Below are 13,651 nucleotides of genomic sequence, written 5' to 3' on the forward strand. Positions count from 1 at the left end.
TTCTTTGCTTCTGCGGTTCTGGAAATGTGATTGTTCCAGGATCTCTTTGCTGTGATCCATTCTGGCTCTTACTGGACTTCTCGCTCTACAATAATGAACTGTCGTCTGCAGAATCCTGGGCGGAACCTCCCGTAATTCAGATTTGGGCTTTTTTTTTATCTCCTTTGCTGACCAATCAAACCCAAGGTTCTTTGTTCCTCTCTCCCTGCACTTCCTGATGCTTTTCATGCAATAACGAATCACGATTGGCTGATGAATTTGGGACCGGGCCGACACCACCCCCAGTTGGGCACCCTTGCTGAATTTAGTTGTCACTCCCTGTACCTTTAATTTGTACCCCCCTACACTGCAGGCCGTCGGGGGCACCCGGGGTGATAGAAGATTCCAGAAGCGGACGGAGGCCGCCGGCTGCAGCATTAGTGGCCGACAGAAGCTACAGCCATTTTGTTCATGAGCAGAACGCTAAGAATGCTGGGAAAGCTATGGAGCTGCGGAAACTTCCTCCCGGAATCCATTTGACTGAACTTTAACCCTTTATGAGGGGGCCTAGATATTCATGGAACACTAAGAGACGGCTGCGGGGGCTGCCAACTTCCCCAACGGGAAAAGATAAACAACACTTTTATTACAAAAAAGAAAAAAAAAATTCTAATGCCGCTTTGACTCAGCGTAATGGGAGGGGCTAACAAACGCAGGAGGAGCTTCCTCGTGGTTACGGAAGAGAATAGCGCATGTTTACTGGCACAGCAGAGTATTGGAAATAATCTTATTTCTGGGCTTTTCTGGGGGCTTTTATAATAAAAGTTCTAATGTTCTTCAGTAATGGGTCACATAGAGTTATAATTGTTACACAGGTAACGACGGAAATACTGCGAGGAACCGGCAAACTGGGCTTTATCTTATCTATTTATTGTCTCTAACTCAACTAGAACATTCCTTCTCTGTATATTTGTATTTATACATATGGGTAGGGGGTGCCATAGTGTTTCCCTTAGACAGTACAGTATGGGGGTACAGCTTATTGTGTGCCCAGAACATTCCTTCTCTGTATATTTGTATTTATACATATGGGTGGGAGGTGCCATAGTGTTTCCCTTAGACAGTACAGTATGGGGGTACAGCTTATTGTGTGCCCAGAACATTCCTTCTCTGTATATTTGTATTTATACATATGGGTAGGAGGTGCCATAGTGTTTCCCTTAGACAGTACAGTATGGGGGTACAGCTTATTGTGTGCCCAGAACATTCCCTCTCTGTATATTTGTATTTATACAAATGGGTAGGGGGTGCCATAGTGTTTCCCTTAGACAGTACAGTATGGGGGTACAGCTTATTGTGTGCCCAGAACATTCCCTCTCTGTATATTTGTATTTATACAAATGGGTAGGGGGTGCCATAGTGTTTCCCTTAGACAGTACAGTATGGGGGTACAGCTTATTGTGTGCCCAGAACATTCCCTCTCTGTATATTTGTATTTATACATATGGGTAGGGGGTGCCATAGTGTTTCCCTTAGACAGTACAGTATGGGGGTACAGCTTATTGTGTGCCCAGAACATTCCCTCTCTGTATATTTGTATTTATACATATGGGTAGGAGGTGCCATAGTGTTTCCCTTAGACAGTACAGTATGGGGGTACAGCTTATTGTGTGCCCAGAACATTCCCTCTCTGTATATTTGTATTTATACATATGGGTAGGAGGTGCCATAGTGTTTCCCTTAGACAGTACAGTATGGGGGTACAGCTTATTGTGTGCCCAGAACATTCCCTCTCTGTATATTTGTATTTATACATATGGGTAGGAGGTGCCATAGTGTTTCCCTTAGACAGTACAGTATGGGGGTACAGCTTATTGTGTGCCCAGAACATTCCCTCTCTGTATATTTGTATTTATACATATGGGTAGGGGGTGCCATAGTGTTTCCTATATTCCCACAGTACATGATATTTCTTTAAATCCCAGTGATATCACAATCCACTAACAGAACTAAACAGACGCTTTCAGGACCAATCAGGATTAGTAATTAATAAAATGGCAATAAAAATACAGAGCAAATTGTCTTTCTTTCTGTGCTTCCATCAACCTTCTTTGCTCAGGCTCAGCTTCATGCTACAGATTAGGCACTGCCTGATTCCATTCACCCACTGAATATACTTCTTATCCACAAAAACTGCTTTGTTCTAGAACCTTCTCTTGGCAATAGAGAGTAGCGCTACGCTTGTCCCTGTCTCTTTGCTTATTGGGTGGGTCAGCGACTGGATTTGTACATCTCCCTGTCTCATCCCTGTCCATCTCAAGACTCCTCCCTCTTTCTAAATCGTGTATTTCTTATTTGTTGGAACATTCTATTATTTACCTTGTTATACAGATAGCTAGAATCTCAGCCATAAAGCAGGGCAGGACTGCTGCTTACAATGGGGGGATCAGATAGGATCTGTGCCACTGTGACAGAATGCTCTGTTATACAGATAGCTAGAATCTCAGCCATAAAGCAGGGCAGGACTGCTGCTTACAATGGGGGGGGATCAGATAGGATCTGTGCCACTGTGACAGAATGCTCTGTTATACAGATAGCTAGAATCTCAGCCATAAAGCAGGGCAGGACTGCTGCTTACAATGGGGGGGGATCAGATAGGATCTGTGCCACTGTGACAGAATGCTCTGTTATACAGATAGCTAGAATCTCAGCCATAAAGCAGGGCAGGACTGCTGCTTACAATGGGGGGGGATCAGATAGGATCTGTGCCACTGTGACAGAATGCTCTGTTATACAGATAGCTAGAATCTCAGCCATAAAGCAGGGCAGGACTGCTGCTTACAATGGGGGGATCAGATAGGATCTGTGCCACTGTGACAGAATGCTCTGTTATACAGATAGCTAGAATCTCAGCCATAAAGCAGGGCAGGACTGCTGCTTACAATGGGGGGATCAGATAGGATCTGTGCCACTGTGACAGAATGCTCTGTTATACAGATAGCTAGAATCTCAGCCATAAAGCAGGGCAGGACTGCTGCTTACAATGGGGGGGGATCAGATAGGATCTGTGCCACTGTGACAGAATGCTCTGTTATACAGATAGCTAGAATCTCAGCCATAAAGCAGGGCAGGACTGCTGCTTACAATGGGGGGGGATCAGATAGGATCTGTGCCACTGTGACAGAATGCTCTGTTATACAGATAGCTAGAATCTCAGCCATAAAGCAGGGCAGGACTGCTGCTTACAATGGGGGGGGGATCAGATAGGATCTGTGCCACTGTGACAGAATGCTCTGTTATACAGATAGCTAGAATCTCAGCCATAAAGCAGGGCAGGACTGCTGCTTACAATGGGGGGGGATCAGATAGGATCTGTGCCACTGTGACAGAATGCTCTGTTATACAGATAGCTAGAATCTCAGCCATAAAGCAGGGCAGGACTGCTGCTTACAATGGGGGGATCAGATAGGATCTGTACCACTGTGACAGAATGCTCTGTTATACAGATAGCTAGAATCTCAGCCATAAAGCAGGGCAGGACTGCTGCTTACAATGGGGGGATCAGATAGGATCTGTGCCACTGTGACAGAATGCTCTGTTATACAGATAGCTAGAATCTCAGCCATAAAGCAGGGCAGGACTGCTGCTTACAATGGGGGGGATCAGATAGGATCTGTGCCACTGTGACAGAATGCTCTGTTATACAGATAGCTAGAATCTCAGCCATAAAGCAGGGCAGGACTGCTGCTTACAATGGGGGGATCAGATAGGATCTGTGCCACTGTGACAGAATGCTCTGTTATACAGATAGCTAGAATCTCAGCCATAAAGCAGGGCAGGACTGCTGCTTACAATGGGGGGATCAGATAGGATCTGTGCCACTGTGACAGAATGCTCTGTTATACAGATAGCTAGAATCTCAGCCATAAAGCAGGGCAGGACTGCTGCTTACAATGGGGGGGATCAGATAGGATCTGTGCCACTGTGACAGAATGCTCTGTTATACAGATAGCTAGAATCTCAGCCATAAAGCAGGGCAGGACTGCTGCTTACAATGGGGGGGATCAGATAGGATCTGTGCCACTGTGACAGAATGCTCTGTTATACAGATAGCTAGAATCTCAGCCATAAAGCAGGGCAGGACTGCTGCTTACAATGGGGGGATCAGATAGGATCTGTGCCACTGTGACAGAATGCTCTGTTATACAGATAGCTAGAATCTCAGCCATAAAGCATCTTCTTGAAGCCTCGTCCTGGTCAAATGACGCTTAATCACATGACGCGGTGTGAAGCTGTTTCTGCTTCAGTGTTTGGGGAGGGATGAATCTGCTTTAGTGCGTGAGACAGTGGGGGGGGGGCACTACTATATAAATGAGACAAAACAGGCACAACAAAGGAGGAAGGGGCGGGGTTATATACTGGTAATATAAATGTGTACTTTCCAGCAGCAGGAAGGGAGCTGATTATAGGGGTCCCCACTCCACGGGCCCCGATACCCCGTATAATCTCTGTTCCTGCACCCACAGCTTTGTTGGATTAGCCAATAGCAAGGACTTGCTGGAGAGCAGCCTCGATGATGTCATGACTGTGTCTCAGGGCCCCGCCCCTCTGCTTGATGAGGTCACCGTGGCCTTCGCCAATCCGGACGAGACCGCGTTGCCGCCAAGCAAACCTGCCCCAGGTGAGAGCAATAGAGTCCGCTTATTGGGTTTGAGCTATGGAGCCTTCCCCTCGGACTGTACCATTACTGAGACAGGGGCCAGTGGGGCAAATAGGCAGCACATTGTATCCATTCTGCCCATTAACAGCCTCAAATAGACTTTTGGTCACTAAAGAAATCAGCAGAGCCCCCTAGTGGTCATAAAAGGGTAAAACTAATACCAAATCATAACAGCGTTATTAATAGACTGAAATAAACAATTCTTAACCAATTTTGAATAGTGTAGAAGTTTATATTTGGTAAAATACACTTTGTCCAACTCTCTGAGTCTGCCCCGCTGTCTCTATCTTGCCCCGCTGTCTCTATCTTGCCCCGCTGTCTCTATCTTGCCCCGCTGTCTCTATCTTGCCCCGCTGTCTCTATCTTGCCCCGCTGTCTCCATCTTGCCCCGCTGTCTCCATCTTGCCCCGCTGTCTCCATCTTGCCCCGCTGTCTCTATCTTGACCCGCTGTCTCTATCTTGCCCCGCTGTCTCCATCTTGCCCCGCTGTCTCTATCTTGCCCCACTGTCTCCATCTTGCCCTACTGTCTCCATCTTGTCCTACTGTCCCCATCTTGTCCTATTGTCTCCATCTTGCCCTACTGTCTCCATCTTGCCCTACTGTCTCCATCTTCTCCTACTGTCTCCATCTTGCCCTACTGTCTCCATCTTGTCCTATTGTCTCCATCTTGCCCTACTGTCTCCATCTTGTCCTATTGTCTCCATCTTGCCCTACTGTCTCCATCTTGCCCTACTGTCTCCATCTTGCCCTACTGTCTCCATCTTCTCCTACTGTCTCCATCTTGTCCTACTGTCTCCATCTTGCCCTACTGTCTCCATCTTGCCCTACTGTCTCCATCTTCTCCTACTGTCTCCATCTTGCCCTAGCTCCTACTGTCTCCATCTTGCCCTACTGTCTCCATCTTGCCCTACTGTCTCCATCTTGCCCTACTGTCTCCATCTTGGCTTACTGTCTCCATCTTGCCCTACTGTCTCCATCTTGCCCTACTGTCTCCATCTTGTCCTACTGTCTCCATCTTGCCCTACTGTCCCATCTTGTCCTACTGTCCCATCTTGCCCTATTGTCTCCATCTTGCCCTACTGTCTCCATCTTGCCCTACTGTCTCCATCTTGTCCTACTGTCTCCATCTTGCCCTACTGTCTCCATCTTGCCCTACTGTCTCCATCTTGGCTTACTGTCTCCATCTTGGCCTACTGTCTCCATCTTGCCCTACTGTCTCCATCTTGCCCTACTGTCTCCATCTTGCCCTACTGTCTCCATCTTGCCCTACTGTCTCCATCTTGTCCTACTGTCTCCATCTTGCCCTACTGTCTCCATCTTGCCCTACTGTCTCCATCTTGCCCCGCTGTCTCTATCTTGACCCGCTGTCTCTATCTTGCCCCGCTGTCTCCATCTTGCCCCGCTGTCTCTATCTTGCCCCACTGTCTCCATCTTGCCCTACTGTCTCCATCTTGTCCTACTGTCCCCATCTTGTCCTATTGTCTCCATCTTGCCCTACTGTCTCCATCTTGCCCTACTGTCTCCATCTTCTCCTACTGTCTCCATCTTGCCCTACTGTCTCCATCTTGTCCTATTGTCTCCATCTTGCCCTACTGTCTCCATCTTGTCCTATTGTCTCCATCTTGCCCTACTGTCTCCATCTTGCCCTACTGTCTCCATCTTGCCCTACTGTCTCCATCTTCTCCTACTGTCTCCATCTTGTCCTACTGTCTCCATCTTGCCCTACTGTCTCCATCTTGCCCTACTGTCTCCATCTTCTCCTACTGTCTCCATCTTGCCCTACTGTCTCCATCTTGCCCTACTGTCTCCATCTTGCCCTACTGTCTCCATCTTGCCCTACTGTCTCCATCTTGGCTTACTGTCTCCATCTTGCCCTACTGTCTCCATCTTGCCCTACTGTCTCCATCTTGTCCTACTGTCTCCATCTTGCCCTACTGTCTCCATCTTGTCCTACTGTCCCCATCTTGCCCTATTGTCTCCATCTTGCCCTATTGTCTCCATCTTGCCCTACTGTCTCCATCTTGCCCTACTGTCTCCATCTTGTCCTACTGTCTCCATCTTGCCCTACTGTCTCCATCTTGCCCTACTGTCTCCATCTTGGCTTACTGTCTCCATCTTGTCCTACTGTCTCCATCTTGCCCTACTGTCTCCATCTTGCCCTACTGTCTCCATCTTGCCCTACTGTCTCCATCTTGTCCTACTGTCTCCATCTTGCCCTACTGTCTCCATCTTGCCCTACTGTCTCCATCTTGCCCTACTGTCTCCATTTTGCCCTACTGTCTCCATCTTGCCCTACTGTCTCCATCTTGCCCTACTTTCTCCATCTTGTCCTACTGTCTCCATCTTGCCCTACTGTCCCCATCTTGCCCTACTGTCCCCATCTTGCCCTACTGTCCCCATCTTGCCCTACTTTCTCCATCTTGCCCTACTGTCTCCATCTTGCCCTACTGTCCCCATCTTGCCCTACTGTCCCCATCTTGCCCTACTGTCCCCATCTTGCTCTACAGTCCCCATCTTGCCCTACTGTCTCCATCTCGCCCTACTGTCTCCATCTTGCCCTACTTTCTCCATCTCGCCCTACTGTCCCCATCTCGCCCTACTTTCTCCATCTCGCCCTACTTTCTCCATCTCGCCCTACTTTCTCCATCTCGCCCTACTGTCTCCATCTCGCCTTACTGTCCCCATCTTGCCCTACTGTCCCCATCTTGCCCTACTGTCCCCATCTTGCCCTACTGTCCCCATCTTGCCCTACTTTCTCCATCTTGCCCTACTGTCTCCATCTTGCCCTACTGTCCCCATCTTGCTCTACAGTCCCCATCTTGCCCTACTGTCTCCATCTTGCCCTACTGTCCCCATCTTGCCCTACTTTCTCCATCTTGCCCTACTGTCTCCATCTTGCCCTACTGTCCCCATCTTGCTCTACAGTCCCCATCTTGCCCTACTGTCATTGCCTTCCCATCTTAAGTCCCATCTTGCCCTACTGTCTCCATCTTGCCCTACTGTCCCCATCTTGCCCTACTTTCTCCATCTTGCCCTACTGTCCCCATCTCGCCCTACTTTCTCCATCTCGCCCTACTTTCTCCCATCTCGCCCTACTTTCTCCATCTCGCCCTACTTTCTCCATCTCGCCCTACTTTCTCCATCTCGCCCTACTTTCTCCATCTCGCCCTACTTTCTCCATCTCGCCCTACTTTCTCCATCTCGCCCAACTGTCTCCATCTCGCCTTACTGTCCCCATCTTGCCCTACTGTCCCCATCTTGCTCTACAGTCCCCATCTTGCTCTACAGTCCCCATCTTGCCCTACTGTCTCCATCTTGCCCTACTGTCTCCATCTTGCCCTACTGTCCCCATCTTGCTCTACAGTCCCCATCTTGCCCTACTGTCTCCATCTTGCCCTACTGTCCCCATCTTGCCCTACTGTCCCCATCTTGCCCTACTTTCTCCATCTTGCCCTACTGTCTCCATCTTGCCCTACTGTCCCCATCTTGCTCTACAGTCCCCATCTTGCCCTACTGTCTCCATCTTGCCCTACTGTCTCCATCTTGCCCTACTGTCTCCATCTTGCCCTACTGTCTCCATCTTGCCCTACTGTCTCCATCTTGCCCTACTGTCTCCATCTTGCCCTACTGTCCCCATCTTGTCCTACTGTCCCATCTTGCCCTTCCATCTTGTCCTACTGTCTCCATCTTGCCCTACTGTCTATCTTGCCTACTGTCTCCATCTTGCCCTACTGTCTCCATCTTGTCCTACTTCCATCTTGCCCTACTGTCTCTATCTTGCCCTACTGTCTCCATCTTGTCCTACTGTCTCCATCTTGCCCCACTGTCTCCATCTTGCCCCACTGTCTCCATCTTGCCCCACTGTCTCCATCTTGCCCTATGACAGTATTACTGCCCTACACAATGTTGTGGGGTCTGAGGTCGGGGGCAATTGCTGACACATCTCTGTTGCTTTTTCTTTGTTGCAGGGACTGAGGATGCGACAGTGAAACGGAATAATCTGGAAGCCGACACTGTGACCGCACACCCTATCTGGGCCTTGAATATCAATGTGAATACACAGGTACTGTCTCCCCAACTGCTTCTCTCTACAGAGGGAACCCCAAATTAGTCATTTTAATCCAATCCCCTACCTGACCATGGGAAAGAGAGCAGCCCAGGAGCAGGAAATACAAAGAAGGACCTGTTTCCATGCTTATTGACCATAGTGGCCAGATCTCCTTATTGATGATGGATTCCTTGTCTCTTGACAGGATCAGACTGTGAAGCTGCCGGAGAAGTTGCTCAATAACTCAGTAGAAGCCGGGGGCCCCCCAGTCTGGCTCACTACCGACATAAAGAGCAACATCTTAAAGGCGCAGGTGGAGGCGGGACACAAGGTGAGACCCCTGGGAGAAAGTCATTGTTACACAGCCGGGCAGATTTAATCCAACTTTCATTGGCTATATAAAGGCATCTGCGCCTTCCAGCAGAAAACTACAGCTCCCAGAATCCTCAGCCAGACAGCTGGCACTGTGTCACAGGGTGTTGTTTCATTGCAGATCACAAGGGAAGATCTGGAGTTGGACGACAAGAATACAACACAAGAAGAATCATCTGCCAGGTAAATTTCCATTGTCCTCTGGGAGAATAATCTACCACTCCAGTAGGGGGCAGATTTGTTGGAGGAATAGTAGGACTAAATCACATCTCTAATGGGACTTTGCAGTGTTTCATGGGTTAAAGTGTCCTATGATCATGTGATATGGACTGGGGAAGCACAAAGTTCTGGTTCTGAAGACTTGGGATATTCCCCAGTGTATGTGGAGGGTTTGGCCACTAGGGGGGGCTCTCACACCATCCAGCTGCTATACGTTGCTTTCTCTGGCCAAAATTACAATCAATACTTACCCCTGTGTCTTTGCTGCTGGTGTGTAACCAATCACTCTCTAGTGCAAGCCCCGCCTACATTCTTATAATAATGAGCTGTCGTTTCCCCCTATAGGAGCGGCGCTGTAAAGGTTAATAACATCCTGTCGTCTCCGCTAAACCGAGAGCCGTCGCCCTTCTGGGACTCCCAGGACCCCACAGCCAATGTCTTCATCAAGTGAGTGGCCAGCAGGGGGCAGATGAGGGCTTTTACCCCATTCACACAAATACTGGATTCACTAGGATTTACAAAGCACATGGAGGGGGGGGTTGTTTGAACAGAGGATGCCGTACAGTAGGGCCCCTGGGACCCCCTTCCTCTCTTCCTGATATGAAACTAATTGCAAGCTGCGGGGTTAAATGTTGGGTACTTTATTGTAGAAATGTTCTGAGCAGCGAAACATCTGGAAGGGAATTCCCGGAGATCCCCCCGGTCCAAACGCCCCCCGAGGAGGTGCCCGACGTTAAGGTAAATTTTCGCTTTGCAGCTTTCAAATGGGGGTCACTGACCCCGGCAGCCAAACCCTATTGCTCTGTGAGGCTCCAGTTTTATTGTTATTGTTACTTTTTATTCCTTATCTTTCTATTCAGCCCCTCCCCTATTCATATACCTGTCTCTCATTCAAATCACTGCCTGGTTACTAAGGTAATTTGGACCCTAGCAACCAGATAACTTCTGAAATTCCATACTGGACAGCTGCGGAACAAAAAGTAAAATAATTAAAAAATCTACCTTATAATATTAAATGAAGACCAATTGCAAATTGTCTCAGAATATCACTCTCAACATTATACTGAAAATGAACACAAAGGTGAACATCCCCTTTAACATTTAACACTAATATAATAGAATAGTAACAGCGCCACCTGCTGGTCGGTCCCTGCAACTGATGAAACCTCAGACTTGAGATTTTGACATTTTCTCCTGACTCAGGGCGTTTGGCAGAACTGACCAGTAGGTGGGGCTGTTGTTTTATTGCCCCTTCAGTACCAGTAATACTTTGCCCTTGCAATGTATAGAGTTCGTATTTCTGAGACAAACTCCTTATCGTTCCTCCCGGGGAGGGTGGGGGTGATTAATATATTGCTTTTTCTCTTATTGTGCAATTTTCTGCCCCCGCAGAGTCCGACCGAGGATCTGGACAACCTCATCGCGTCTCTGACAGAAAATCTGATCGACCTGACCGACATCCCCCCAAAGGTACCGGGACCCCCCTCAGCCCCTGAGCAGGAATTAGTAGCATTTGGCACCAAGCAGCGGTACAACTCCCAGCATGCTCAGCAGTGCAGGGAACTCTCTGATTGGCTGTTGTGTAAATGCTGGGGGCCTTAGTAGTTGTAACTATTACTTGTGACATTGCACTAACGCCTGCTTCCTTTACCCCCAAACAGGTGCCCTCTTACACCTCTGTCACCCCCCGGTGGTTAGTACCAGTAAGTATCCCACAATGCATTGCAATAGGAGTTTATTGGTGCCATAAACTCATTCCCTGAAACAAATCATTTTATGGTAGTGGGGGGGGGGGGGGGTAGACTTTGCAAGTAGTGAACCTTTGTACAGGGTTGTTTTGCCCTTAGATGCCCCCATAGTGGGGCAGGGGAATAACCCAGTGTGACTTGCAATGTTCCCAGGGGCTGATGGGATTTATATATGAATTTATATCTAATCTCAGGCTGCTCTCCTTCCATTGTTTCAGGCAGGGGGTGGGATTATAAACTCCCCCCCCCTCCCGTGGCAGCTTCACTTCCTGCTTCACTTTGATCAGTAGGGGATGCTGGGAGTGTTAGTTTGGCTGGGGTTGCTCACCTTTTAGTATGAAGTAGACAATTTGCAATTGGTCTTCATTTTCTTATTTTTCAGCTTTTAGTTCAGCAGCTCTTCAGTTTGAAATCTTAGCGGCTATCTGGTTGCTAGGGTCTTGTTTACATTAGCAACCAGGCAGTGTTTTGGATGAGAGACTGGAATATGAATAGGGGGGGGGCTGAATATAAAGATAAGGAATAAAAAGTAACAATAACAATAAAACTGGAGCCTCACAGAGCAATAGGGTTTGGCTGCCGGGGTCAGTGACCCCCATTTGAAAGCTGCAAAGAGGCAGAAGAAGAAGGGAAATTATAGAGAAACTATGAAAGAAATAAATAATGAAGAACAATTGAAAAGTTGCTAGGAATAGGAACTTAGCTCTGAGCCCCCCCTGTAATGTGCGGTACAGTTAGTGACCCCCTAACCCGGTGCCCCCGCCCCTCTATGTGCTTCCTTAGCAGAGCTCTGTTGTGTCAAATGGGCTTCTGGGAGGTGAGATGGCGACGGGCTCCGCCCCAGAGAGGCTTCCGGCTCCCAGCGACTCCCCGGATACAGCGACCCCCGCAGGTGGTGCAAGGTGAGGGCAATTCCATTTACATCCGTATTAAGGCTGAATGTCTGTCTAACAAGCTGCCCAGGCAACAAACATTTTTTTCAGTCTATGACATCACAAGTGGGAGGGGCCACTGCAGAGGCCCCTCCCCTAACTGACCAACGAATGAAGCCTGAAACAGTGATGTCACAGCATCAGTGATGGTTCTTCAGTGATGGTCCCTCAGGGACAGTTCTTCTGTGATGGTCCCTCAGGGACAGTTCTTCTGTGATGGTCCCTCAGGGACAGTTCTTCTGTGATGGTCCCTCAGGGACAGTTCTTCTGTGATGGTCCCTCAGGGACGGTTCTTCAGTGATGGTGCCTCAGTGATGGTCCCTCAGGGACGGTGCCTTGGTGATGGTTCCTTCAGTGATGGTGCCTCTGTTATTGTCCCCTCAGTGATGGTTTCTTCAGTGATGGTCCCTCAGGGACAGTGTCTCAGTGATGGTCCCTTCAGTAATGGTCCCTTTAGTGATGGTGCCTCAGTGATGGTGCGTCAGTGATGGTGCCTCAGTGATGGTTCCTCAGGGACGGTCCCTCGGTGATGGTCCCTCGGTGATGGTCCCTCGGTGATGGTCCCTTTAGTGATGGTCCCCCAGGGACGGTGCCTCAGTGATGATCCCTTTAGTGATGGTCCCTTTAGTGATGGTCCCTTTAGTGATGGTCCCCCAGGGACGGTGCCTCAGTGATGGTCCCTTTAGTGATGGTGCCTCAGTGATGGTCCCCCAGGGGCGGTGCCTCAGTGATGGTCCCTTTAGTGATGGTCCCTCAGGGGCGGTGCCTCAGTGATGGTCCCTTTAGTGATGGTCCCTCAGGGGCGGTGCCTCAGTGATGGTCCCTTTAGTGATGGTCCCTCAGGGGCGGTGCCTCAGTGATGGTGCCTATGGGGCGGTGCCTTAGTGATGAGAACTCTGTGCGGTTAATAAATAAAATTGATGGTATCACTGTGAGTTTATTTCTGCAATGATCCAATAAGAATTTCTTGTTTCCAGCACCGGGGATCCTGGGGGGCTTCCGAGGCCAAAATGCCTGCTGACCACTGAGCTGTGAGTCCCACAGCGAGACCTCGGCACACACTGGAAATCCAACAGACCCAATAAAGAGACCTCTGGACCCACGGGCTGCTGTACTGACTGATCCTGCCGGAAGGAGCCCCAGAGGTTCCATGGGCCCTGGGCAAGGGGCCGAGGCAACGTTGTTTCTTACACTGGAATATTTCCCTACCGGGCCCCGTCGGACATTTCCAAAGATTTCATCACATTCCACTAAAGAGACTGAACTGCCTTATACCGTTAGCGGGTCACTCGCCCTGAATTTATACTCTATGGAACATTCCAGCAACGAGATGGTACATCCTGCCCCTCCCCCACTGGGGATATGTCTTTAATTCACTGTCACTTCCACCCCTTTATGTTTATCAGAACCAAGAATATTGTAGATTGAACTTGGGGCAAAACAGACTTTGTATGAATGGCCCCTCCTCCCCCCCAGCCATTGGCCTTTAGTGAGTCCTGGGAAATGGACTTTACCAACTGAAGGGCTCCAGGTTGGGCAACACTTATATAAGTGTCCTACTGTCCCCATCTTGCCCTACTGTCCCCATCTTGCCCTACTGTCCCCATCTTGCCCTACTGTCTCCATCTTGCC

At 49.0% G+C, this 13,651-nt stretch overlaps 1 protein-coding gene across 3 annotated transcripts in view; it reads left to right on the forward strand.

The window, feature by feature from the left end:
* Nucleotides 1-13,448, forward strand: part of epb41l5 (erythrocyte membrane protein band 4.1 like 5) — a 38,902-nt gene extending 25,454 nt beyond the window's left edge. Inside the window, exons 17-26 of one of the 3 annotated variants that reach the window (XM_031892689.1) lie at nt 4,506-4,660; nt 8,669-8,763; nt 8,954-9,079; nt 9,242-9,303; nt 9,685-9,786; nt 9,990-10,077; nt 10,732-10,809; nt 11,001-11,042; nt 11,871-11,989; nt 12,997-13,448. In XM_031892689.1, coding sequence (XP_031748549.1) covers nt 4,506-4,660; nt 8,669-8,763; nt 8,954-9,079; nt 9,242-9,303; nt 9,685-9,786; nt 9,990-10,077; nt 10,732-10,809; nt 11,001-11,042; nt 11,871-11,989; nt 12,997-13,054 — 925 coding nt within the window. In that variant the 3' untranslated portion in view covers nt 13,055-13,448. 3 annotated transcript variants of the gene reach the window in all.
* Nucleotides 13,449-13,651: the final 203 nt, after the last annotated feature.

Source organism: Xenopus tropicalis, chromosome 9 (assembly GCF_000004195.4).
Source record: "Xenopus tropicalis strain Nigerian chromosome 9, UCB_Xtro_10.0, whole genome shotgun sequence".
In the NCBI taxonomy this organism is placed as follows: Eukaryota; Metazoa; Chordata; class Amphibia; order Anura; family Pipidae; genus Xenopus; species Xenopus tropicalis.